Source organism: Podarcis filfolensis, assembly GCF_964270895.1.
Source record: "Podarcis filfolensis genome assembly, chromosome: 7".
NCBI lineage: Eukaryota > Metazoa > Chordata > Lepidosauria > Squamata > Lacertidae > Podarcis > Podarcis filfolensis.
In genome coordinates, this window is record NC_139603.1 from 47,233,053 (window position 1) to 47,258,308 (window position 25,256).

A 25,256-nucleotide genomic window follows, 5' to 3' on the forward strand; every position below is an offset into this window, starting at 1 on the left:
AATGGCACCCTCCTCTCACCTCCAAATGAAATCTGAGATAAACAGATCTAGGGACGTAATAAAAGGATCAAATGTTATGAGGCCTGTGATAAAATGGCGAGACTTGGCAGCGCTGCCTGCTAGCATTTCCCAGAGGATTTTGTTCAACTATTTTATAGCTTTTTCTCCAGGTCAAACTCATTGCATTAAAATACTGTAAATATTTACAGTGCATCATATGAATTTCATGAAGCAATGTGCTCGAGCCTGGATACTTTCATGTAGCTATTGTGCAACATAAGCCAACATTTTGCTGAAGTGTAATATTGTTTTTAAAAGCATCGGTGGTCTTTTAACCTAAGTGCAAACATCTAAAATTAGGGGTCAGCAAAAATACTACTCAGATAGAACCAGTGTAAAATGTCCATATACACCATCCAGTTCAAAACCTTCTTATCTGAGGGTTTGGTAAACAGATAACCAGCTTCGAGCCTTAACTTTGTAGAAGTGCTATGCGCCACATCCTTATACTCTATATTCAGGGGAACCTCTAGGCCTGAGGCTGAATGTGGCAAGTCTTGATATGATCCTCAGCACTCTCCCCAGACCACACACCCTCCACAACCACACCCTGCTCCTATGCCACACCTCTCACCAGCTCCATGAGTGTTTTCACCAGGCTGCAGAGTAGAAAGGGATGTGTAAGCATGTACAGAAACCAGCCTACTGCACAAAAGTAACATCTACGCTAATTGCAGAGCAGGATTTAGGTTTGATGAGGCCCTAAACTACTAAAGGTAATGGGGCCGTTTATATGTCCAGCTGTCCTTTGTCAACAACAAATTGTTGGTGTTTTTTTGTGATGAATATATGCTAATTTATGGACCTAATAGGTATCTAAAGCCATTTGCACATGCAGAATGTAGGCACCCTATATATATATATAGAAATGAGCAAACCAGTGATATTTTAGGAAGCAGGCCAGCAGGCCCATTACTTACATCATAGGAGCCTACACAACACAAAACACTTTTGCTGTGTGTAGGTGCTATTTTATTTGTTTTTTATCTTATATTTTGGAAACGTACATCCAGTTTTTTCCCCTTTAAATTTTTTTGGGGCCCCCAGGCGAGTGGGGCCCTAAGCTATAGCTAGTTTAGCTTATACGTAAATCTGGTACTGGCTAATTCTTCCACCCACTCTTGCCTCTGGCCCCACCCAGCACTGGCCTGTGCCTCCCAGAAATTTACCCAAACAGGACTGAGGCCTTCATTGCATTGTGTGTGAAAGACAGATTTTCGGCCTTTATGCTGGTAGAGTAGCTGCTGTACACTGTGCATGCTCAGCCCAGGAGGGGAGGGAAAACCACACAACCAGAAAATGTTTTTATGTTGTATCAAAATGGCATAGGTATGTTCCCTGGAAATTCTGCTAAGAGGCTAAGGGGACTGTGCCGACGCTGGCACCCCACTCCCGGCATGCATGGAGGGAGCTTGTCTGTCATCTTCCCATGCCCCACTAAGCAAGAGACACAGACCACCAGGCAACGTGCACAGTCAAGGGAACTCTGTGGTGCTCTCTGCTAGAGCAGGCAGGAACAACCATGTTCAGGGGTTGGTTTGTTCAAATCCACACAGGCGACAAAACAGTTTACAGTGGTACCTCGGGTTAAGTACTTAATTCGTTCCGGAGGTCCGTTCTTAACCTGAAACTGTTCTTAGCCTGAAGCACTACTTTAGCTAATGGGGCCTCCCGCTGCTGCCGTGCCGCTGGAGCACAATTTATGTTCTCATCCTGAAGCAAAGTTCTTAACCCGAGGTAATATTTCTGGGTTAGTGGAGTCTGTAACCTGAAGCGTATGTAACCTGAAGCGTATGTAACCCGAGGTACCACTGTACTTCCCTTCTCAGGGAAGGAAGGCATAAAGCCAGGCAACAGCAGCAACAAGCAAAGGAGCTCTCTGAGGTACAATCTGTAAAGTGGGCACAAATATAATAAGGAACTCCTCAGAGGGATCCCCCCCCCCATTGCTCCTTGTGAAGGGAATGACTTGGTACAGTTGCACAGACAAATTCACACACTGGTCAAAAATCCAAAGAGAAAATTCCACACAAATCCTCACTTCCTGATATTGGTTGCGGCCTAGGTGAAGTGGGAGCCTTGATCCTCTGCCCACACCTGCCACCTCTGCTGCATACCCTCCTTCATTCCTCCAATGAAAACAGGGACATAATAATAATAATAATAATAATAATAATAATAATAATAATAATAATATTACTTATACCTTGGCCATATGACTGGGTTGCATCCTCCTGAAGCGTGATGTATGCAACGTCATACATGTGCATCGGCGGCCCCCCAATGTTGGCTGCAACTCGGCACATCTGAGCTCTGCCAACAACTGTTTCCTGTTTAGCCAGTTCACTGGCTTATATTTACCACCAGAACAGTGCCACTGGCAGAGTGTTCCACCAACATATTTTTGTGTGGGGTGGTGGGGTATTCCACCAGCTTAGCAGAGGTTCTACCAAATTCTAAAGCCCGTTTGAGGGATCTCAAGTGTAGGAATATGCCCTAAGTTTCTAGTCCGATGCAAGGAGTCATTCCAATAAAATTGCGTATCTAGGACAACTACCTTTTAAGACAGGATGGGCCAAACCACAGCTTTGTTAGCTGGGCATTTAACTCCCACCCCCCGCTGCTCTACAGAGTGTAAGCAAAACCAGACCAGTGTGTTAAGGACAAGTTATTGAAGTACTTAGCTAGCTGAACAAGTTTAATTATCCCCCTACCCTCATAAATTGAAAGCAGCATCGTTTAAAAAATCAAAGCAAAATAAAGCAATTCTGTTAAAAATGAAAAATTTGACATAGCAACAGCTTATTTACTATGTATTTTTAATGACTGAAAAGACAGATAATAAGCAAGATATGATTTAATGGCCACATTTAGCCCACCCGAACCCCTCCCTATAAAACTACTCTGTTCCAAAGCTTGATAAATCAAAGTCTGCTGTGTTACCCAGCAGACAAGCCAAGGCTTTGGTCAAAAATGTAAAAAGGTGTTAATTAGCCATCAGAGGAAGCCCATACAGTCTCATAAATGTAATAGAAGAAGCCTATTAAACCAATAAACAAATTAATTGAAAATGTTACATCAGGGCTACAGGGTTCATACAAAGTACACCCAGCTTCATATTAAGATCCACTAAAAAAGAAATTCTATAGCAGGCATGTTCTCTATTTGTTTCTGTTTTACTCATAGAAAAAAATAATAATTTCCCCTTACAAGAACCTTCTGTCTTGCCCCCTCCTCTGCTCTCCCTGATTTAAAGTTATGATATACTTGGGGAAAACAAAGGAGCAAAATGAAATAAAACCCTTATGATTCCTCCTCACTCAGGGCAGTTAACCCTCTCTAATTAAAATCAATGGGATTGAAATCTCCCATTGAAACCAACATGTCTTAAAAGTATTTAACTGTTGATAGATGGTAAGCCAGGTTTCATAGAAGACAAGAAAATATAAAGTGGAAAGGAACACCAAGGAATGCATTCACATTCAAATTACCTCTGTCCACCAATTTAATAAAATGTGATCGTAAGCCTTTAAACCAATTACGTGTAAATGCATTTACATGCTGCCAAAACATCAGTATGGGTATCTTTTTTTGAGATACTGAAGGCAGTGAGAGCATTTAGAATTCAATAAACAAAACATTACCAGCCATTACCATGATCAGGTTCTCAGTTTGAGAATGCTTTGGACTGACAGGATCGTGGTCACAGCTTAGGGATGATTTTAGATCTAGTTCTGTGGATGAGTACTTAGGTGCCATCATGCATGGCTCAAAACTCTTTTAACCAGTGCTTTTTTTCTTAAAAAATATTTAGGGGTACTCATATTTTGACTCAAGAAAAACACAATTTTATAGTTCAAATTGGGAAAAATAAATACAGTAAATGGACATCAGGGTTAGCAACGGAACTAAAGATTCACCGTGCTAGAGAAGATTCTCTCTTTTTGCTTGCATTACGGAAATGTCAGAAACATTGATCTGGTTGATTATGCCAATGCGTCATAACAAAGCAGATGTTTCAGATAAGCTTCCCTTTACTTATTTCATTTTTGCAATTATAACCACTCTTCCTCTCAAAAAAACACCAGTTAGATTCACAAAATGTTTAGGGGTATGCGTACCCCTGTATCCCCCCAGGAAAAAAGCACTGATTTTAACCAGCTTTGGTGCCTATATGAGCAGTGGCTATTCCTGGAAGAATGGGATCTGGATACAATTCCATGCCCTTATGCCTTATGTGGTGTTGCCTCCAGAAACTGTTTGGAAATTTCATTTAGTTCAGAATAGCAGGTAGCAGCTTTGCTGTTGAATTGAGACTGGATATTGCCATCATTTAAAGCTTTAACTTTTTTTTAAGAGTGCATGTTTCATTATTGTTGATACTGGGTTGGATCCAGACTGGCGTTTCCTTTGGAGCTAACACCCACTGGAGGTTCCCACTTGGGGAAGGAGGAGGAAAGGCTTTTTATTTTTTTAGCCAATTCCCCTGGCACCACAGCTCACACACTTTTGGAGGGTCCCCAAAAATATTATTACAAGATATAGCGGAAGAAGGAATCAGTGAAAATCATCTCTCTACCCATGAGCTGGCAGGAGTGTCCCAGGAGCAGAGTTCTGCTCACAGGAATTCTGGATCCAGCCCATTTCTTGTGTCTGTGTGTGTGTGTGTGATATCTGCCTTGGAAATCATGGTTGAGAGGCATGAAATAAATATTTTCAATAAATACACGGTAGAAAGCAGCACCTTTCCTTTTTTCCTCAAGCAGTATCAAAACACTCGAAATAGCTTTGAAACATTAACAAATGTGTGCTTAATTCTTAACCCCCTGATTAAAATTTGCTTTCACTGATTACAATTGCCTTACCCCACTCCAGGGTTAGCAACTACAGGCTTATTGATGGACCCACTGATTCTGTTGAGAAGCCCTTCAGAAGTTTTGCTTAGAGGAAATGTACCTAATAAAGATGGTGTGATTTTTTTTCAATTTCAGAAGAAAGTATCTTTTTCTTCTTTTCCCATTTATACTCTGCTGTTATTTCAGGGACCTCAAGGTGGCATGCACTGTTCTCACCCTTCCCTGTTGTATTCACATGACAACCCTGAGAGGTAGGTTGGGCTGAGAGATACTTAAAACATAATAACTAAGTCTTAGAGCTAAACAGCATATTATGACAGAGATTCATCTCTTTAATTTGTTTCCCCCAAGTAGCAGCTACAGATGTGAATGGTTCAGATTCAGATCAGGCACATGACGGGCTGGGAAAATGATTTAACCTTCCTGTTTTTCCAGTGACAAATTATGCACAAACCCCAGCTGCCTATGTTGGAAAATCCAAACCAGTTAAGGATTCTAATGGCCAGTTGATTGCTCAGTGGTCCCAGTAAAACTAATATATTTCAGTATTTGATTAATTGATGTTAATGTAAGCAAAAGGCAAGGGCATCTGACATGCTCCTTCCCAAATCAAGCATGTTAAGTCCTCTTGATATCAATGTGAGGGATTCAGGCTGCAATACGCCCTTTCTTGTAAGCAGGTGCTTCTGAACTAAATGGGACTTGCATAGGATTGCAATGATAAGAATGTGTTTTAGCTTTACAAATGAAATCATTTAAAGTTAAAAGCACTTAACTTTAGCTACATTGTGCCTGCCACATTTTAAAGTTGCTTGCACACTTCCAAAGCTTGTGTGTGTGGTTTCTACCCCCACTCCTACTCCAGGAGACGGGTGCTGAACATAAAGGCCACAGTCTAGATGAATCAGCCATCTATGAATTTCTGCTAGAACAAGGGATTTTATTTTTTATTTTTTTCAAAACACAGACCAAACAGAAGAATCTGAACTATTCTTTTCTGAGCTATTATTCCCACCTATATTCACCTCCCATAGGCACTTTTGAAAACATCCTCCTTGGATAATGTAGATAAAAGAGGTGATGCCCTCTGCCTTTTTGAACTTTCCTGGCACCATTGATACTCGGGGAAAAGAGGGAAGAGCTTACTGCTCTATGATCTAATTAGAAGCACAAGTTAGCTTCATGGCGAGTTGTATTTACTGCAAACCATTGAACTGCCCCAATATACACAGGAGGCCTCACCAGCCCTCACATCAAATTCAGAATAGAGGAGGGAGATCACAGCCAGTTTTGCTTCCTGACTCATAGGCTGTGTCTCATGAGCTGCATCAGTCAGAAGTGCAACTGAGAATGCGACAGTTCATTGGCAGGAGAGCTGGGCAAATTCATGGGTTTAATTGCCATTCAGTCTTCTGGAAACCAAGTTAATATTGCCCTACATTGGGGAAAATGAAGGGAAAGGCTCCACTATTTTTCTGTTGCAATTGCTTGAGTAGACACAATGGTGTGAGGAAACTGGATCCTTGCTATAACAGGGCTCATTCCGAAGCTTGTGGAATGTTTTTGGTGCAAATTGAAGGCAACAATGGGATTGCAAATGAAGGGATTAATTGTCATTTTCCAGCATGGTGAGTTTGATAACTCATTTCAGGCACCCTTGAAAGGAGACACACCATAGATGCGTTTGTGATTATGATTCAACCACTGAATAAAACAATATATAATTTCAGAGCTTTGCAAGATGCTGCGGAAATGAAGCACCACAAATATATTTGTCTGTTACCTGATACAGCACCAGGAGGGCAATAGAGAAAAAGGACAGTAGACCTCAGAGCCATTTTGCAAATGTAGGACATTTCCCAAAGTTCCCTGGAAAGTCGGATTGATCATTAAACCACTCTGTAAATTTTCGCAGCAGGAAGAGAATAGGGGTCTCCTAACAACTCTCAGCACGCTTAACAAACTACAGTTCCCATGATTCTTTGTATTCAACTACAATATTTGACATATTGCAAGGATTTGCACTAGTGCAAAAGGATTTCCCTGCTCTCCTCCCCTTATGCACACCCTGTGTCATCCCCAAATCTGCCCTAGAGAGTTGGGGGGGGGGGACCCAGAATAGATTTAGGGGGCGAGTTGGAAGAAGGAGAGATCATTGCATTCTGCTCTGCGTAGCACTACCCTAACTGTTAAAGTGATATAATAGTGCTCTAACAGTACAGTGGCCCTATGCTGTCTTGAAGAAAAGGATGGATTGTGCATAGCCCTCCCAATCACTCTGTTAGCTGAAGTGGTCTTATCAATATAGTCACCATCCTTTTAATGTTTATTATTCATGCTGAGTTTTGCTGAGAAAGCTTAGGAGAAGCGCATTGTGATTATAATCCAAAACTGCAATCAGTTTGGTACAAAGGCCCTCTGTGTCAGCAGAGAAAGAAATCACATATCAAAATCAGGCATCAGCTTTGCCCCGTATCTGCTGCTAGCAAGGCGATCATTTGGGGACAGGTAGCTACTATCTGCTGCCAGTACATCTTTATATGCACTGCTCACATTCCATTGCATCATGTCAGATTTGATAGGATATAATGCAATGCGACTAATTTAATCAGATGTGAAGTGCACTAGAGCAACATGTCAAGTCAGAAAAATTGAGGAGAGAAGAAAAGCTTTTGCCAAGCCACGGCCGGATTATTTTTCTCAGCTGGAGGACTTCTTTGCCAGAGTTTGGGCATTTCCATGCTGACCTTCCATTCAAGGGCATGTGGCAAGAGGCTCTTTGCTCCCAAAGGCAGTGACACAGTATATTAGGTCATAGAAGGCGAATCATCAGGCATTCACTCACCCCATCTTCTGAGCCACCACCCTGCACATGCTCCATCTTCACTGAGCTTGAACTCATGAGATTATGCCCTACTCTCCGTTCTGGAAAGGAAATGCTTTGCTGCTCAAACTGCAGGAACTGAAATAAAGAAGCTGAACAGAAGAAACCAGTCTGATGATCTAAACCAGGGACAGGGAATACGTTATCCTTAAAATGTATAATTCATGCCTTCCAGTAGTAGATGGGGGGATGGAGTGATACCACTCACCTGACCTCCGGCCAGTAGTGTCACTCCTGTTCACCGGAGGTAGGGCAAGGCTCTCTCTTTCTCTCTCCTGACCCAGAGTCCTCTGCAAGCCAGTCCCTGACCAGGCACCAGACTGTTGGTTTATAGAGTTAGCATTCCTAGCTCAATTGTTTTGCAGTGCAAATAACAGAATTTTCCCTCAGGCTGTAGCAGAAGAAGAGATGGGGAAGTGGGGCCATTTTATAGCTTCTGCTGAGAGACCAGCTGCATTCAGCTCTTTCTGTTCCTGGATTGTTTAAATTCAGCTGCTGACCATTATAACAACTCCTGTTTAACTTTAAGAATTAGTGTTTTCCTTTTTCCTCCCCATCCATTTTTTCTTTTGTGTCATGCCTTTTAGATTGTAACCTGAGGCTACCTGAGTTTTATTAATAGTATGTAAGCTGCTCTGTGAATCTTGACTGAAAAAATGGGTTGGTGTAAGAGATGCTTTAAATAACTAAATAATATTTTCAAGGGCTGGGGAAAAGGGGTGTTCTCCTTAGTCTGAAAAGTTATTGGACACTCTTTTTTTTTTAATGCTTTTACAAAAGAACCTTTTGTAAACTGTTCTCTCCAAAGCTCAAAATAGCAGCCTATTGCCTCCCCAGCCCTGCCAGCCATCCACTCAGATTATTCTTTTGTTCTTCCAGCTGTGACATGACAAGGGGCTTGACAACTGCAAAAAAATAATAATACCAGCGGTATTCTTGTTCCCTGAATCATTTTACACGGCTCTACCAAACGCCCTTTTTTGGGTTTCGTACTTGTGTGTGTTTCAGCTACAATTTAGAGATGTGCCGTGTGAGCCTCTAAGCTTTGCAAGTGCTGAGAGAGGTTGAGTCTAACGATGTGACTTTGATAGCAAGCAGGTTACTCCTTATGTAGTGCAGCACTTCGGAACATGTGCATACTTGTAAGTCTTGGCCTACGTGCAGCTAACCAGCCTGCAGGTCATTAATGTACAGTACAAACAGGACCGAACCCTCTGGAACTCCAACTGGAAGAGCCTGAAAGGAAGATTCAGAGTTTCCAATAGCCACTTTCAGTTGGCAGCATCCTGATTGGAACCATGTGACAGTTTCAAGCAATATACCCAATGCAGCCAATTTATTACATATGGCAATATGATTAATGGTATCAAATGGGTTTTTTTTCCCCAAACAAAAAAGAAAAGAAAAGAAGCAGTCCAAGAATATCATAGCAGCCAATTATATGAGAATCCAAGGCAATGGAAATCTGTTCCACGAATATAAAAGTCAGGCAGATGAGGTTAAATGAAACAGGGATGTGAGCCAAGACAATGATTATAAAGAAAGTTTTTCTCCCCCTTTTAAAAGAAAAAGGCAGAATATTTTTAAATAGGAGTCCCTCTCATGTCAGTGTTGCAGCTTTAATAGATTTGCTGTAGACTGAGTTTTTGAAACAAAGCAACTTTCTAATTTGCTAGAGAGGAAAAAAACTAGTTTTGTGTTACAGGGATGAGCCGGTCTGCCGCCAGTACCATAGATACACAAGCATACCCATGTACTCCACCTTCATTAATTTGCTGTCTATTTGTACAGCAAAATCTTACTCATATTTATTTGGAGTTATGTCCCATTGATTTCAGTGGAATTTGCTCCCAAGTGAGTGTACATGGGATTGACTGCAGTCATAATTACAACCCTGCTTTACATATTTGAAGAGAGAAATTTTTACTATTCTTTAACCATCCTTGTAAGTACAGCAGGGTGGTTAAAGTGTGCTAAGCTCACATGACGTAATCGATCAAGTAATATCGAGTATGTAAGTCAAGAAGCAAACATTAGTTACGAGTTTAAGAGGCACAGGAAAATATCAGTTCCCTATTCAAGAATTTGCTGGGGTTTAACATTAGAATTCTAAGTGTTACATTAAAAGTCTAAGTTAGGCTTTGATATGCACACACAATATGCATTAATTCAGCGATTTTAAAGCCTGCCAATTTAAAACCAGAGTTTTAAAGCTCTCTGGTGTTGGCTCAAGTTCTGCAAAGCTGGGGAATTGTTAAGCCAAAGCTGATGCCTTAACAGACACACATTGTGACTAGTAATGATACTTTGCATTGTGCACGCTTCCAACTTACTCTCTACGCACACACCCTTTTCCTTGGTGCAAATCCAAATAGCGAGGATGAAGAACCTGGGACCAGCAGGGATGCCCATGTTGTGCTGGTACCATATTAATTTGTGAAATATCTAAGTATTCGTGTATTGCTAAGGGAATCTTCCTTTGTTGTTTACATCAGAGTAGTTAAACAGTTGGAGATGGGGGTCCCCCCCTGATGCAATAGAGGCAATAGTGGTACTGCTACTAATGACTTGGGGCATGTAGCTGTGTTACCAGGCTCATGCAGAGAGGAGGGAGAGCTAGCTGCACTTGCCCTGGACCTTGGAGGGCTAAGGTGGTTGGGGGCTCCCAATTATGCTGTCATGCCAAGAACAAGTCTCCCACCCTGGGCCTCAGACAAGCTCTGCATGGGCCTGCCTAGCATTACAGTGGTACCTTGGGTTACATACGCTTCAGGTTACATATGCTTCAGGTTACAGACTCTGCTAACCCAGAAATAGTGCTTCAGGTTAAGAACTTTGCTTCAGGATAAGAACAGAAATCATGCTCCGGTGGCAGCGGGAGTCCCCATTAGCTAAAGTGGTGCCTCAGGTTAAGAACAGTTTCAGGTTAAGAACGGACCTCCAGAACGAATTAAGGACTTAAAACATTATAAAATAGTTCCAAGTGGAATGGAACGGTGTGACTGAGGATGGTGCTGTCAAGTTCTGAAAATAAAAGCAAGATCTGAAAATAATTCACGCATTTCATAGAGTTCAAAGAGACAGCACCAGTGTATCTCGACTGTACTGATTTTGGGAAGAAATGGGTTGCTTAATTATTTATATTGCAGTGGATCTGTAGACCTGTGCCTTTCCCACTGTCACTCACAGGGTCTGAACATAGAATATTAAGTTAGATGATTGAGCCTACATATCTTCTTTGTTGTAGTTTTTGGGAGGGTGCAATTTGAAGCAAATAAGTGGTGTGCTGGAAGAGCATGCTTACCCTGTCTACTTATAACTTCTTTTCAATTGCAGCACCACACTACCTCAGCTTCTTTTATCCACACCATACATTTGGGGTTCCAATGCAACCTCAGGTGCCTTGCAGTATGCCTGCTAGTGGAAATCTTAACCAGGAAGTGGCAGGGAGAAATTCAATTAGGATGGCCGTCCTACGAAGATTTGCATTTTGGTTTATCGCTTTGCCCTTGTCAGTGGATTCAAAAGAATTGAAAAGTTGGCAAAATATCCTGGACAGCTTCATGTGGCAGGATAAACGGCCTAGAATTGATGCTAATACCATGCAGGCCTCAACACAGACAAGAGGATTAAGTGTCCCAAATTTAAGGATAGATTATGATGCAGCCCAGTTACATCGGCTGAGTCTATGGTTTTTACATAATGATGAAGAGAATTTGTACCAATTGGAACAGCTACTTATCAAAGCTGCTTTAGAAACTTTGATGTAGGTATCAAATAATGAAAGGTGTGGTGTTCAAATAAATTTGATTCCATGGCAACTACTGGGAACATGGAATAAATATGCAGGTAAATTAAGCCTAGGTATCTTACCTCTCACCTCTGCAACAATCGGGTTGCCATACATCCTGAATTGCCTGGACATAACCAGAATATTGCAGTCAGAAGCAGTGTCTGGGTAGAAATTGTCAAAATGTCCAGGAAAATCTGGTTTTCAGTTTTTGAAATATGGCAACCCTGTGCAATAAGACATCATAGATTTTGTAGCAGAGACCAGCTAATTCGGAAAGGTATGAGGTCTCTAAATTTGGAAGCCTAATAGATAATGGGTGGCTATTATAAAAGCAAGAAATCCTCCAGAAAGCCACAGGTTGACTACTTCTCCAGTACCATTACTTCCAAGTAAGATTCTTTCTTTCCTGGAAGCACTGGGACAGACCTTCACATTAAGACAGTAGACAACTTGATAATGGATAAGACAAAGGCGATCCTGTCAAAAATGTTGATGGAGCTGGAGAGCAAAAGTATAGCAAGCAGAAGGCCGGACAGAGAATTGAGATGCTCTGTTTATGAAGAACTATAGTGTCAGGTGGAAAGGTTGTCATTAAGTTTATCAGTCTGGAAGGTGCAATATAAATTATTATGATAATGCTTTGATAATGCCGCTTGCTTGTCTGGCTTGAGCGTGGAGAAAGGAGTGTCTGTGCACAGTGCCCTCTGACTTTCTGTGGTTAAAATTTAGCCTACTATGCAAAAGGAAGAGTCACTTCCACTGCCCACCCCCTTTTCCCTCTGCCCTCCCCCAAGGTTGTCCTTGAGGAAATGAGACCCCAACTCCTGCTTTGTTTTTGTTTTTTTTAAATATTTGTTTGAAGTATACCATTTAATAGAAGGGATACAAGGAGCTATGATTTTACAAAAAGGGAAATTTTACAGTAAGGAAGGTAACAATAGTATGGAAGAATACCTTTTGGAACAGCAGTTATTGCAGCAAGTTCTGCTGAGACCAGCAACAGGGGGCAGTAGAGCAAAAATCCTTCCCCATTCTTCCTCAGACTCTCCAGTTTTCCTTCTACCTCCCTCAGCTTTGCCATAGCAGAATTCCTTTCACATGCTACAAATATATGACCAGTATGTAAAAATATTCACAGAACACTCTTGGGTGCTGCAAAACCACAAAGGGAAAGTTGGCACGTGGACTTTGGAAGTGTTTTCTTATCCCCTTGATGTGATCCCCCCCCCTTGCAGCCACCCCATGATGAGATCCATATGAAACTGTGTCATAATGAAGGGTCTAACACATGCCCAGATCCCCAGCCAACACACATATAGCAACCTCCAGAAGTCAGGTTTGTTGAACGTTTGTTGGCCCCGGAGCTCAACATATGTTGGATTCATCACATGACTCAGTTCCACGTGGAATTCGACAGAAGTGATGGGGAAACAATCAGCTGTTAGTGGAGGAGAGAGAGAAAAAAGTTGGTTGAGTACACCCATCAACAGATGTCAAATGTACTGGTCCAAATCAAATGTCCAGTATAGTTCAGTGACTAAAATGTTGGGTTACTGATCTGAGAAATCCAGGTTCAAACTTCCAGCTAAATGTGTGGCCTTCACCAAATTGTGGCTTCCGCTTCTTGTTCTGTGTACACCCCTCCATCTCCAAATTGTCACTCAGCTAGCCTTGCCATACCTGCCTGCTTACCCCTGTCATGACAATATAGCACTGCTCTGAGATTGGGGATATTTTAATTTGCTGTCTGCACCAGTGGACAGAGCTTGAGGAAATGTATCTGTGTTGTGTTGCTTTGTCCCTCTCATCAGTTGCTCCTCCCCAGCCCTACACTACCCTTTTCTGTTCTGGACACATGTGCAGGTATTTCTGTACTTGTGTGCTCATACCTTTTCTTCTAAATAATAGTAATCAGAAGTGCATTACAGAAACTATTGCCAGCCCTACAGGGAAAGACCCAAGGTTACACACACACACACACACACACACAGAGAGAGAGAGAGAGAGAGAGAGAGAGAAAGAGAGAGAGAGAGAGGTATTGTGCTAAATAAATAAATTACTGAGCTCATTGAATGAAGGGTGAGATACAAGTATAGGGTAGAGAGGGGAAATGCCAGCTTCATGAACTCCTGGCTTGACAGTAACACATACTCTGAAGCACACTGGCAAAAGGTAGATAGATACTTGTTCCTCGGAATATGCCACATATTGGGAAGACTGCCATACAACACCCCAGTCTGCCATGGTTGCTGTCTGCCATACCGACTTATAGAGAGCCAGTGATGTTAAAGAGTCTAATCTGGGGGCAGCCAACATGGAGGCCTCCAGATGTAGTTGGACTACAAGTTCTGTCATCCTTGCCCACTGGTGATACTGGTTGAGGTTGATGGGAGTTCTAGTCCAAAACCTCTGGAGGGTACCACTGAATATTACTGCAAAGCTATGAGACAGTGAAGCGCTGCACCCCATAGCTGTAAGGACTTCTGTACTAAAAATACAAAGATACTGAAGCCCTTATGGACATAATATTGACCCAAATATTGTAAATGTTAGCAAAGACATTGCTTCCCCCCTTTCTTTTTTCCCCTATGGAGCGAAAGAATTGGGGGCTGGGAATATTATATTGTTTAAACCTTGTGCCACTGTTAGGTGCCATATCTGTACCGTCGCATAGAAACCTTTGTAGAAATGACCACAAAGTGCTTTGCAGCAACAGATTATGTTGAGTACAGAGTGACCCTCCTAGAGGCCAAAAGCGAGAAACAAAAGCAGAATACAAAGAGGAGAACAAAGCAAGAGCCAACTTAGAGCTCTGATCTGTATGGTCTCCTCTCATGCTGTATCAACAAAGCATGCAACTCTTGAGGTGAATACAGTCCTACTGTTGTATTCCTACATTCCTAGCAATAATTTCAATTGAACCTCAGAGCATGTGGAGTCCCTTTACTTTACAGGTCATAAAAGCTACATGTGGAGTACAGACTCTCTCTCTCTCTTTTTAAACGGGCCTTTAAAGAACTCCCAGTGTATCAGCCTTTCCGAGAAAAAGACTGATAAATCCCCTGTGTAAAATTATCACCTTTTACAGAAAAAGAACTTTTGTTACACATTCATTAGTAATCTAACTTGGGGGAATAAAACTTTTCTTCAATAAAGATAACACGGTGGTCACTAAAACTAATACATGTGTTATCTCAGCTTCCCTGCCTTCCCTTCAGTAGCCATGCATCAAGGTTTCTAGAACTTCATTGATTTATGGTCACACTTACCCCTGACGGCGTGAACTCAAGCATGTCCAATTGGTTAGCAAAAGGGGGGCGGGGACGATTGTTAACGGCAAAATGTGCCATTAAATGGGTAATTTTAATCTTCAGGAATAGGCAAAAAATAGATATGCGTGCTGGAAAGCCTTGCCCCATTTTCAGTGTAGTGGTGGAGACAAAGAAATGGGGGGAAATTTGGGATGGCTCTGGATTCAACATTGCTGAGGCTACCCATTAAGACCACCTTGATTTACATCTTGGTGTTGCTTCTCAAGTTAGTTAAATGAATCAAGTAGCCTGTGGTGGTGCAATGGATCTTTGGGTGTGAGATGATTGGGCTTAGATGCAATTTAAAGACAGTCACACAGGTTTGTTACCGAAGGGGCGACATCTTTTTTGCAGCTTCACATCTAAATAATGAACACCTAAGCGTCTTCATTTCTTTTGACGATATAGATTTGGAAGGGCTACTTGCTTGACATCTCAATTGTCTCTCTAATAATACATCAACCCTTCTCTTTGAGGCCTTATTCCTTACTTCACAAATGAGACCCAAGAGGTGTAAGGAACGGCCTTATTATACTAAATAAGACCATTGGTTCATCTATTTCAGTGCTATCTATTTTGACTGGCAGTGAATCTCCAAGGTCTCAGGCAGAGGCCTCTCCTGGACCTGACAGTTTCTTTGGAGGTGACAGGCACTGAATGTGAGACCTTCTCCATGCAAAGTATCAACTGCGACCCCCCTCCCCACATGCTATAGAACTAGTCCTGGGGGAGGAATGTGCATCCAAGCTCAGACACAGATGTGCGTGTGGAAATACTTGTGCATAAAAATGCTAAAGTAATTAAACAATTGCTCCGTTCTTTCGCAGCTGCTGACATGCATTTTAGGTCTGCTTTAGAATTAAAGGTTAACAATATAGCCAGGGATTCTTTTTCCTAATTGCACACATTTTAGCGAACCAATTGTTTTCAGTAGAGCGTGAGACCCACAATCTCAGGGTTGTGGGTTTGAGTCCCATGTTGGGCCAAAGATTCCAGCATTGAAGGGGGTTGGACTAGATGACTCTTGTGGTCCCTTTGTTTACATTACTTAGCCGGAGAACTGCATTGCAAAATTTGGAGAAATGCACATTTTGAAGCATAGCTGTGCTTTGGTTCATGCATTGTTTCAGAAAGTGCAAGTTATGTAGGTTCACCTTTAAATGCAAATTGAATCAAATTTCTCCTTCATCCCTGTCTTGGGATCAGAATCCAGGAAAACTATGGCAAACAAATAAGTTTTTAAAAGACATTTCGATACCATTGCAGTATTGTCTCCACCTCACAAAATACCGAAGTGAAAGAAGGCCCATTTCTATGGTGTCACCAAGTGACAATCCCTGGCTGTGGAATAACCTTCAGCGTCTTCTTGGAAGATCTTTAAGGCTGGCATGACCTGTATAACAGAAGGAGATGTGCTAGGTATCCTGGTCCCAAGTTGGTCATGAATACAATTGTTCACACTGAGAGAGAAGGCAACAACATTTACATTTCTGAAGCAAAACTAATTACTCATACACACACCAATTCCTACTGTCTAATATTTTGCTTTGATTCCTTGATTGTGAAACACCTGTTGCCAAAAAGACAAGTTGTGCAAGTGTGGATATGAGAAAAAAATTATTTAGTTATTTACTTACTTACTTTCTTATTTCGGGTTAAGCATAATGTACAAAGGGATACTTAAGGGTATATAGATAATCAAGTACCCTTTTACATGTACACACATTTTCATACAAATGAATTCAAAGTTAAAAGAGAATTGTAACTAATTCAAAAACACATACAAGATGAAAATGTTCATGCCTTTGCAAGGAGTCTGGCAAAAATCTGCCACAAATGCTCTCTGTGTGGTACTTCTTCACTATAATAAATTCTAGCTGTTCTCTATAATAATTTGAAGCTTCAGGGTGAGATTTTTATTTCTCTTTTGAAAGTAATATAATCACTGGCACTAACACAAAATTCCCTGTGTGTTTTGTATATTCTTCTTTGGGGGAAAAAGTGAAGTTGAATATTAGCCAGACCATTTCAAAGAGGTGTGTTCTGATCCTTGTTAAATAGCAGTTCTTGCTAACGTTCATTATAGTGTAGCCAATATTCCATGTTTGTGATAGAAGTTGGTAAGGAAATCCTCACAAAATATTAGTTCTTCTGCACCAGCATTAAAATAAAGTGTTGATACATGAATTGCATAAAGCCAAAGAACCATTCCATAACTGTTAACTGTATTAGAAAAGCTGAACATTAACATGCAAAATATACTCACCTGACTGATTGACTGCATTTACTTATATGCCGTTTTTCCATGAGTTGTGCCCAAAACACCTTACAGCAAACCATCAAAACAGAGAACACTGGAAATACAAATATACAAAATACTGTACAGAACATGTCAGTAAATGCAAAATAACAAAAACCAACAATTCAGCAAACAGAATAAAATCAGTATTGCAAAAAACACAACCCACCAATCTAGGCATAAATACAAAATACAAATACATAAATACAAAACAAAAATGCAAGTTTTCGGATACAGTTCAAAGAGGAGAGGTAGATGATATACAGCTGGCATACAGATTAGATGACATACAGCTGATTCCCATATTCTTATCCCAAAAGGAGGATGACAGCACCAAAAGGGCACATGTAAGATAGAGCAGTGCTAGCTCAGCACTGACTGGCAGTGACTGTCTAGAGTTTTAGATAGGGAGTCTTTCCCAGTCCTACTGGGCAGTGACAGGGATTGAGCCTAGGAGCTTCTACATGCCAAGCATGTGTTTTACCACTGAGCTATGGCCTCTCTATCTCATCCTTTGATGATCTGATGCATCTCTGCTAACACTGTCTAGGGCCCGGGGCATCATGGGCTCATCTCTGATAGTGAGCTGATGGAGAAAAACATTCCATCTTTTGCAGATGTGCATTAAAATTAATATTACTTTTGTATCTTATGTTCTCTCTTTATTTGGAACTGGAAAACAGAAAACCTCCCTCTGCTATATAGACTTTTCCCCCCCAATTTGTGCTTTGGTTGGTTTGGATTCACACAGCTAACAGCACCTTTGTCTTGTATTGTTTGATCTTCCCCAATTCTCTAGGTGCATTTCCTCCCCCCCCCCCATTTCATGTGATGATGAAGTAACTGAGCTTCCCATCAGGATTTGTGGGTAGTGTTTGCCTGTCAATCACTACCTTTATTATTTTTATAACCTTGTGAGATTTTGCTGTTTTGTACTTGCAAAGCACCAGAATAGCATAATTTGTGGGGGGAGCAAGAAGGAAAAATACAATTTGAGAAGGGGAGAGTACAAGGAGAAAATTGATTCTGCCCCAGAATAATAGCTTTGATTTCCAAATTGCCCAGTTTCCATTCATATGCATTTTTGTTGTATGGCAAGTTGACTCGAGGGAAACAGCCCCCTTCCAGTTTTCGGCATATTAACACCACACTATCACTGATCTCCAGATGTTTTCAATGCAGACAATACGGACCACATGCCTCCAGTTGGCAACGGTTCCCAGTAAAGATATAGCATATTGTTATATTTTCATTGCAACATGGTTCCTCAAAGGCTTCAGGGCTTGAGCTGTTGTCTCACTTTGTAGCTGTCGTTATGGGAAAGGGTTGGAGCTCCATCACTTCATGCAATCAAGGCATGCAAAAAAATAAATAAATCTAGAAGGATATGGGGAGAAGATTGTCCCTACCCTGCTTGCACCTCATTAGGGAGACTTGACTTTGAGATCTGTGGATCTCTGATAACTGAGTAGTAAAAGGAATCTGCTTTATGCCTCTTGGAGTAGATGTTTTGACTAATAAATTTTTCTGTGAACTCAGTGTCCATTTTTCCATATGGGCAGATTTCCTAATATTGATCTGCTTGCACTGACAGCATAGGTAGCAGCTCCTTAACCACAGTGATTACATTTCCAATTTGTGACTCCCCATAAAAAGCATGTCGTTTTTGGACTCCATGATTTCCTCTAGAATTAACTACTTCTATAGCTCCATCTTTCTCCTCTACTGTTTCCTCTGACACTAGCAATAACATATAATCACTTAGGAAGAAGTTTCCTCTGACACTAGCAATAACATATAATCACTTTGGACCTGCAATGTGTCTGGAATGTGATTTTTTTGAGGAGGGTGGTGGTGGAAACACCAGCTGTCTAAAAGGTATAGTTATTTGGGCTTTTCCTTGCAAAGCCAGCCTTTTAAATTTGATAACTTTTTTCTTTTCTTTTAACCCGTTTCCTCCTACAAATGGTTTTTGTATTTGCATTGCAGGAGGAAATATGGATGTGAGAGAGGATGGAACTGTTTGATCAACTAGTTTCATGAACTGTTAAACTGGGCAAAAACCAGCTGATTGCCTGTGTTGAGGAGCAGGCACTGAGGATGTGGCAAAACAAAGGAAAGAACTAAAATATATGAAGCTTTATTTTGGCACAAGATTCCTGCTGCTGTTCTTACTTTTCCCCCCTAAAAAAAGAAAATGGCTAGAGTAACACTAGATAGTATTGTGAATTGTAACTGCAGAGGCAACTCCCAATGGCTATAAAACCCTTCTGTCTCAACACATAATAGTTGCATGCATGCACTGTAAACATGAGCTTAGATCACCTAGCGTGGCTAGAACTTGTTAGAAAAATAGTAAATCTTTCTATGCACAAAGATCTATATGCAAAAAACCCCCCACAAAATATAAAAATATTTTATGGAAGAATATATGGGGAAAAGCTATTTTGACCTTTTAAAACCATTTGGTTTTGAACCCATTTCATTAGCATTTGATCATTTTTCTTCCTCTTTTAACTACTTAATTTATGTTTCCTGTTTCATAGAATGCACAGTAACAACAATGACAGAATCTATGACTTTTAACATTAGAAGATAGAACCTATGAAAATAGAGGGGAGGGTGAAAGTGTGTGTAGAAACTAGCCTTCTGTACAAAGATAATTTTTACATTATTCTGCTGACCCTTTTGTTTCTGGCTCCAGCCCCCAATGGCACGTGGCCCTCAGAAGGTTGTGTAGAAGGAAATGTGGCCCTTATAAACTTGTATAGAAAGATATGTGGCCCTTGGGTTGTTATAAGGCAGCATAACTGGCATCCTTCCTTCCACATTAAAAGGAATACTAAGACATTTTATATGAATGTTATATCTTTTAAAAAAAGTAAAACAAATGATAGAAGGACTGCTTTCACTCTCCATGAGGGTTTTCTTATATGCTAATATCAAAATAGATTTGTTCTGGCTTTAATGTTTTACTTGGTATTTAGTTAGGTAACCTCCAATGGTGTGAGTTCCAACTTTTAGCTAGACTGCCCCTTTCCCGAATAGGCCACTTTTCTGCCTTAAATAATATTGACATGGGTACTAACAGCCCTGGACCGCCTTGTTCTGACTCTGATATAAGCTGACCCGCAATGCAAAAATTGTCATTTTCACCAACAATCTGAGACAAAGCACGTGCAGATCTACCATTTTATCCATGAGCATTTTTGCAACGCCTCTCAGATATTGTATATGGGGAGTTTGAAGCTAGAATTTGTACCATTTTTGCAGTGCCTCTTGAGAACTGTGGTCAGGGGTGTGTGTGTGTGTGTGTGTGTGTGTGTGTGTGTGTGTGTGTGTGATGGGGGGCACAATGTCTTGCATACAATGTACATCACTATACAGATATTGTAATGTCATGCCATGTCATATATCATGTCCTGCCATTCTCTCTGACTGGCTGCCTCCCCTCCCCCCTTTTTTTTACAAAAATGGATTCTGAATGCTAAGGCTGAGGTGGTGAAAGACAGCAGCTGTGGTGGCTGCACTGCAAGTCAACAAGGCCAATGTTGTGATGGACCAAATGGGAGCTTCCACCCCAGCACCATCACACAATGCCTCTAATCTAAACAGGGACGGGGGTGGGGGTGATAAAGACCTAGCCCCCATACACCCCACGGTAGGGTCTAGCTATTTTTGCAAGAAATATCCTGCAGTCAAGGGCAAATTACCGGTATGTGATTAACATCATATGTAATTTGGCCCTCTAATACAAAGCTACCATGCCAGTCTCATTTGATCCATATGTGGTGTCCTCTCTCCCCACCAATGTTGCCAGAGCAGCTTGTGATCCAGTCATGCAGAAGTTGCCTCCGCACCACTCTGATAACGTATGAAAAGGCTCCTGTACGCCTTTATTATGTAGGAAGCTTTTAACTCACTACTATGTGGCTCTTAGTTTAACTATGTAGCTTCTTCCTAAGATTAGCATTTAACCAATGCTGTTGTTGCACATTAGCACAATAAAGACAGCTGCTTTATAAATCTTACAGCAAGACTCGCCTGACAAAATACAAACTCTCCTGAAATAAGAACATGATTAAACAGAAGACTTCCAGAGTGAACCTCTGGAAAGCAGATAAGAGTTGTGTGGAGAAGATGAAGGGGCAACTGGCCAGTGGGAAGGCAGCAAGTAGTTTCTCCCTTTTTGAAAGCACCTTTTCCTTTTCCAATTTTATACAGTTTTTAGGGTACTCATTAATCTGAAAAAACCAGTTCCACTTCCAGACAGTTGGTGCCAGGGTGAAGTGAAATCCCAGCCAGCCTGGTTTTCTAGTGCCAGGGTCATTCAAGATATCAGTCAGTCTGCATTGTCAGTGCCAGAACAATTTGACAAAACAGGCTGCCCAGCTTATTAATGCCAAAATTGTTTTGAAATATGTCCTCAGTAGCAGATTTAAGAGTTAGCAAAGTATTTTAATTTTGCAGAATGGCTGTGATTCATTGCCCATGCAAAGTGTTGTGCGAAGCTGCATGAAAATGAATTGCTATGAATTTTGTTGCATTTAAAATGCTGTGGCTTACATTAAATTGGAAGTTGGCTACAAAAAATTGGGGCTGGAAGTTTGTTAAACGAAAAAAACAAAAACCACTCTTGTGCTAAGCCTGAGGCAGTTCCTTCCACTCAAGAGCTATTCTGCCCATGAGGCAAAAGTTACATTTGCTCTTGGGAGAGTGGGATGAGGGGCAGCTTATTGAGGGGAACCAAACACACAATGCCAGCTGCTGCTATTCCTGGGCATCTCTCTGGCACCTCACTACTGCAGCCAGATAAAAGAGGAAGCTATTAGAAAGTGCTTAGCCTCCTTGCATTTGGACCTGGACTGATGGCTCAGCTGAAGTTTTAGCAGTGATGGATGGTGATGATGATGATTCAATTTATTCTGCCCTTCACCAGCAAGACCCAGGGTGGGTTACAACAATTTAAAATTCAATATTAAAAACATTTGAAACAACAGTCCTGAAAGCACACATCTGATATGTCAAAGGACAGGGTAAAGTGGTGAGTCTTCAGCATACTCCTGAAACAATACAGTAAAGGTGCCAGATGCTCCTCTGTGAAGAGGCAATTTCCCAGTGTAGGGGCTGCCATAAATAATGGGCCACCTCCCAAACTTAAGAAGGTGATGGACCTACCAAGAGGATGGACCTTCTCCGCTGATCTTAGCACCCAAGAGGGTCTGTAGGGATGGAGGTGGGATTGAGGCAGTCTTTCAGATATTTGGCACAAGAGTCATTTAGGACTTTCAGCACAAATGTGGGCATCCTCTGTTGGCCTACAAAGAAACCAGGAAACTATCTTGTTGTTATATGAGTTCTAAAGGGAACACTACCCAGTCATCTGGCTTCTGCATTTTGGAGCAGTTGAAGCTTCTGTATTGTCTTCAAGGGCAGCACCAGATAGAGCACATAGCAATAATTCAATCTGCAAGTTATCAGAGTGTGGAGTATCATGGCCAAGTCACCTCTGTCCAAAAGGAGCTATAGCTGGTGAACTAGCCAGAGCAAGAAATAGACACTCCAAGCCTAAAGCGCCAATGTTGGATCCAGGAATGCCCCCAAACTACAGACCTGCTCCTTCCAGAACAAACCATATTCACATTTCTTCGACTCAAGAACTTGGAACATGTGTTACGTCTGTCTTTTCAGGATTCAACTTCAACTTTTATGGTCAACATCCAGTCTGTAACTGCCTCCAAAGACCTGTCTAGCACCTCAGCCACGTCTCCTGATTCAGAAAGAATTGAGAGTTAGGACTTGGTGTCACCTGCATACTGGTAACACGTCAGTCCAAAACTCCTGATAACTGATGCCTGTGGCTTCATATGTTGTTGTTGTTTAGTCGTTTAGTTGTGTCCAACTCTTCGTGATCCCATGGACCAGAGCACACCAGGCACTCCTGTCTTCCACTTCCTCCCGCAGTTTGGTCAGACTCATGTTTGTAGCATCGAGAACACTGTCCAAGCATCTCGTCCTCTGTCGTCCCCTTCTCCTTGTGCCCTCCATCTTTCCCACCATCAGGGTCTTTTCCAGGGAGTCTTCTCTTCTCATGAGGTGGCCAAAGTATTGGAGCCTCAGCTTCACGATCTGTCCTTCCAGTGAGCACTCAGGGCTGATTTCCTTAAGAATGGATCTTCTTGCAGTCCATGGGACTCTCAAGAGTCTCCTCCAGCACCAGAATTCAAAAGCATCAATTCTTTGGCGATCAGCCTTCTTTATGGTCCAGCTCTCACTTCCATACATCACTACTGGGAAAACCATGGCTTTAACTATACGGACCTTTGTTGGCAAGGTGATGTCTCTGCTTTTTAAGATGCTGTCTAGGTTTGCCATCGCCTTTCTCCCAAGGAGCAGGCGTCTTTTAATTTCGTGGCTGCTGTCACCATCTGTAGTGATCATGGAGCCCAAGAAAGTAAAATCTGCCACTGCCTCCATTTCTTCCCCTTCTATTTGCCAGGAGGTGATGGGCCCGTGGCCATGATCTTCATTTTTTTGATGTTGAGCTTCAGACCATATTTTGCGCTCTCCTCTTTCACTCTCATTAAAAGGTTCTTTAATTCCTCCTCACTTTCTGCCATCAAGGTTGTGTCATCTGCATATCTGAGATTGTTGATATTTCTTCCGGCAATCTTAATTCCGGCTTGGGATTCATCCAGCCCAGCCTTTCGCATGATGAATTCTGCATATAAGTTAAATAAGCAGGGAGACAATATACAGCCTTGCTGTACTCCTTTTCCAATTTTGAACCAATCAGTTGTTCCATATCCAGTTCTAACTGTAGCTTCTTGTCCCACATAGAGATTTCTCAGGAGACAGATGAGGTGATCAGGCACTCCCATTTCTTTAAGAACTTGCCATCGTTTGTTGTGGTCAACACAGTCAAAGGCTTTTGCATAGTCAATGAAGCAGAAGTAGATGTCTTTCTGGAACTCTCTAGCTTTCTCCATAATCCAGCTCATGTTTGCAATTTGGTCTCTGGTTCCTCTGCCCCTTCGAAATCCAGCTTGCACTTGTGGGAGTTCTCAGTCCACATACTGCTTAAGCCTTCATATAGTTGTTAAATAAAATGGAGGACAAGTTGGAACCCTGAAGGATAGCACAGGAAAGCTTTCATGGTGTTGAATAGTGACTCTCCATGGTTACTTTCTGGAAATAGCCCTGGAGGTAAGAGCAGAACCACTGAAGCACACCTCCCTGAGCCACTCCAGAAAGATACTGTGGTCAATGGTATCAAAAGCCACTGGGAGGTCAAGGGGGTCACGTTGTTCATTTGAATTGGCTCCTGCCCATATTTCTATCTCAGTTTTGTTATAACACAGGATGCTGCTAAATCACATGAGGTTTAGATATGTCCTAGGACTTTTCAGGTACTTACCTGGTCTAAGGCTGAAATCCTATGCACAATTACTTGGGAGTAAGCCCCATGTAGCAGCTTAGTTCTAAGTAGATATCCATAGGATTCCACTGTTCAGTCTTTGGTCCATTTACTTCAAGTTCATCACTAAGGCTGAAAGATTTCAGTTCTGATGTCATCCTGGGGGACTCTGAGACGTCTCAGTGCTGTATGGAAAGATTCAAGTAGACATGTAACAGGGCAGATGGGAGAACAAAGATTCAGCTAGTACACTATGGATGAATTCAGCTGTTGATAAATAAGGAAATGGCCAGAGTGGATTTCACACAGCAGGAAGTACATCTGGGAGGAAAGGGGAGGTGATGGTTTTCTCCCAGGTTTGCCTACAAGAATAAAGCTCACCAGTGACAGCTTCCAAAGTATAGAAAACTCCCATCAGTGGGTAGCAATGTTCAGATGATAACTGTAAACAGCCTTCTGCATTATGATGAACTTATCCAACTTAGAATAGTGGAACATTAGTATGTGATACCACAGAGGGTGATACACTTGTATTATGGGATATCTTTGATAAAATTCCTACCCACCGAAAAACATGCTGAATGCCCTTGGCCAAGGTGCTATATTCCTTGTCCCTTGTCCACCTATAACAGGAGT

General features: G+C 41.6%; 1 protein-coding gene and 1 long non-coding RNA gene across 3 annotated transcripts in view; one reads left to right on the forward strand and one right to left on the reverse strand.

Annotated features, from left to right (window-relative positions):
* Nucleotides 1–2,384, reverse strand: part of OSBPL1A (oxysterol binding protein like 1A) — a 149,705-nt gene extending 147,321 nt beyond the window's left edge. The window contains exon 1 of the mRNA XM_083622880.1: nucleotides 2,267–2,384. Within this exon, the coding sequence (XP_083479006.1) occupies nucleotides 2,267–2,366 (100 nt within the window). The 5' untranslated portion in view covers nucleotides 2,367–2,384. The remainder of the gene's footprint in view (nucleotides 1–2,266) is intronic.
* On the forward strand, nucleotides 401–20,155 carry LOC310766669. 2 transcript variants are annotated; one of them, XR_014550333.1, is made up of 3 exons: nucleotides 401–776; nucleotides 5,052–5,167; nucleotides 19,193–20,155. It is a non-coding gene; the product is annotated as an uncharacterized lncRNA (long non-coding RNA). The 2 variants fall into 2 exon arrangements; XR_014550334.1 differs by having other exon boundaries at nucleotides 402–776; nucleotides 5,055–5,167.
* The last annotated feature ends 5,101 nt before the right edge of the window (nucleotides 20,156–25,256 follow it).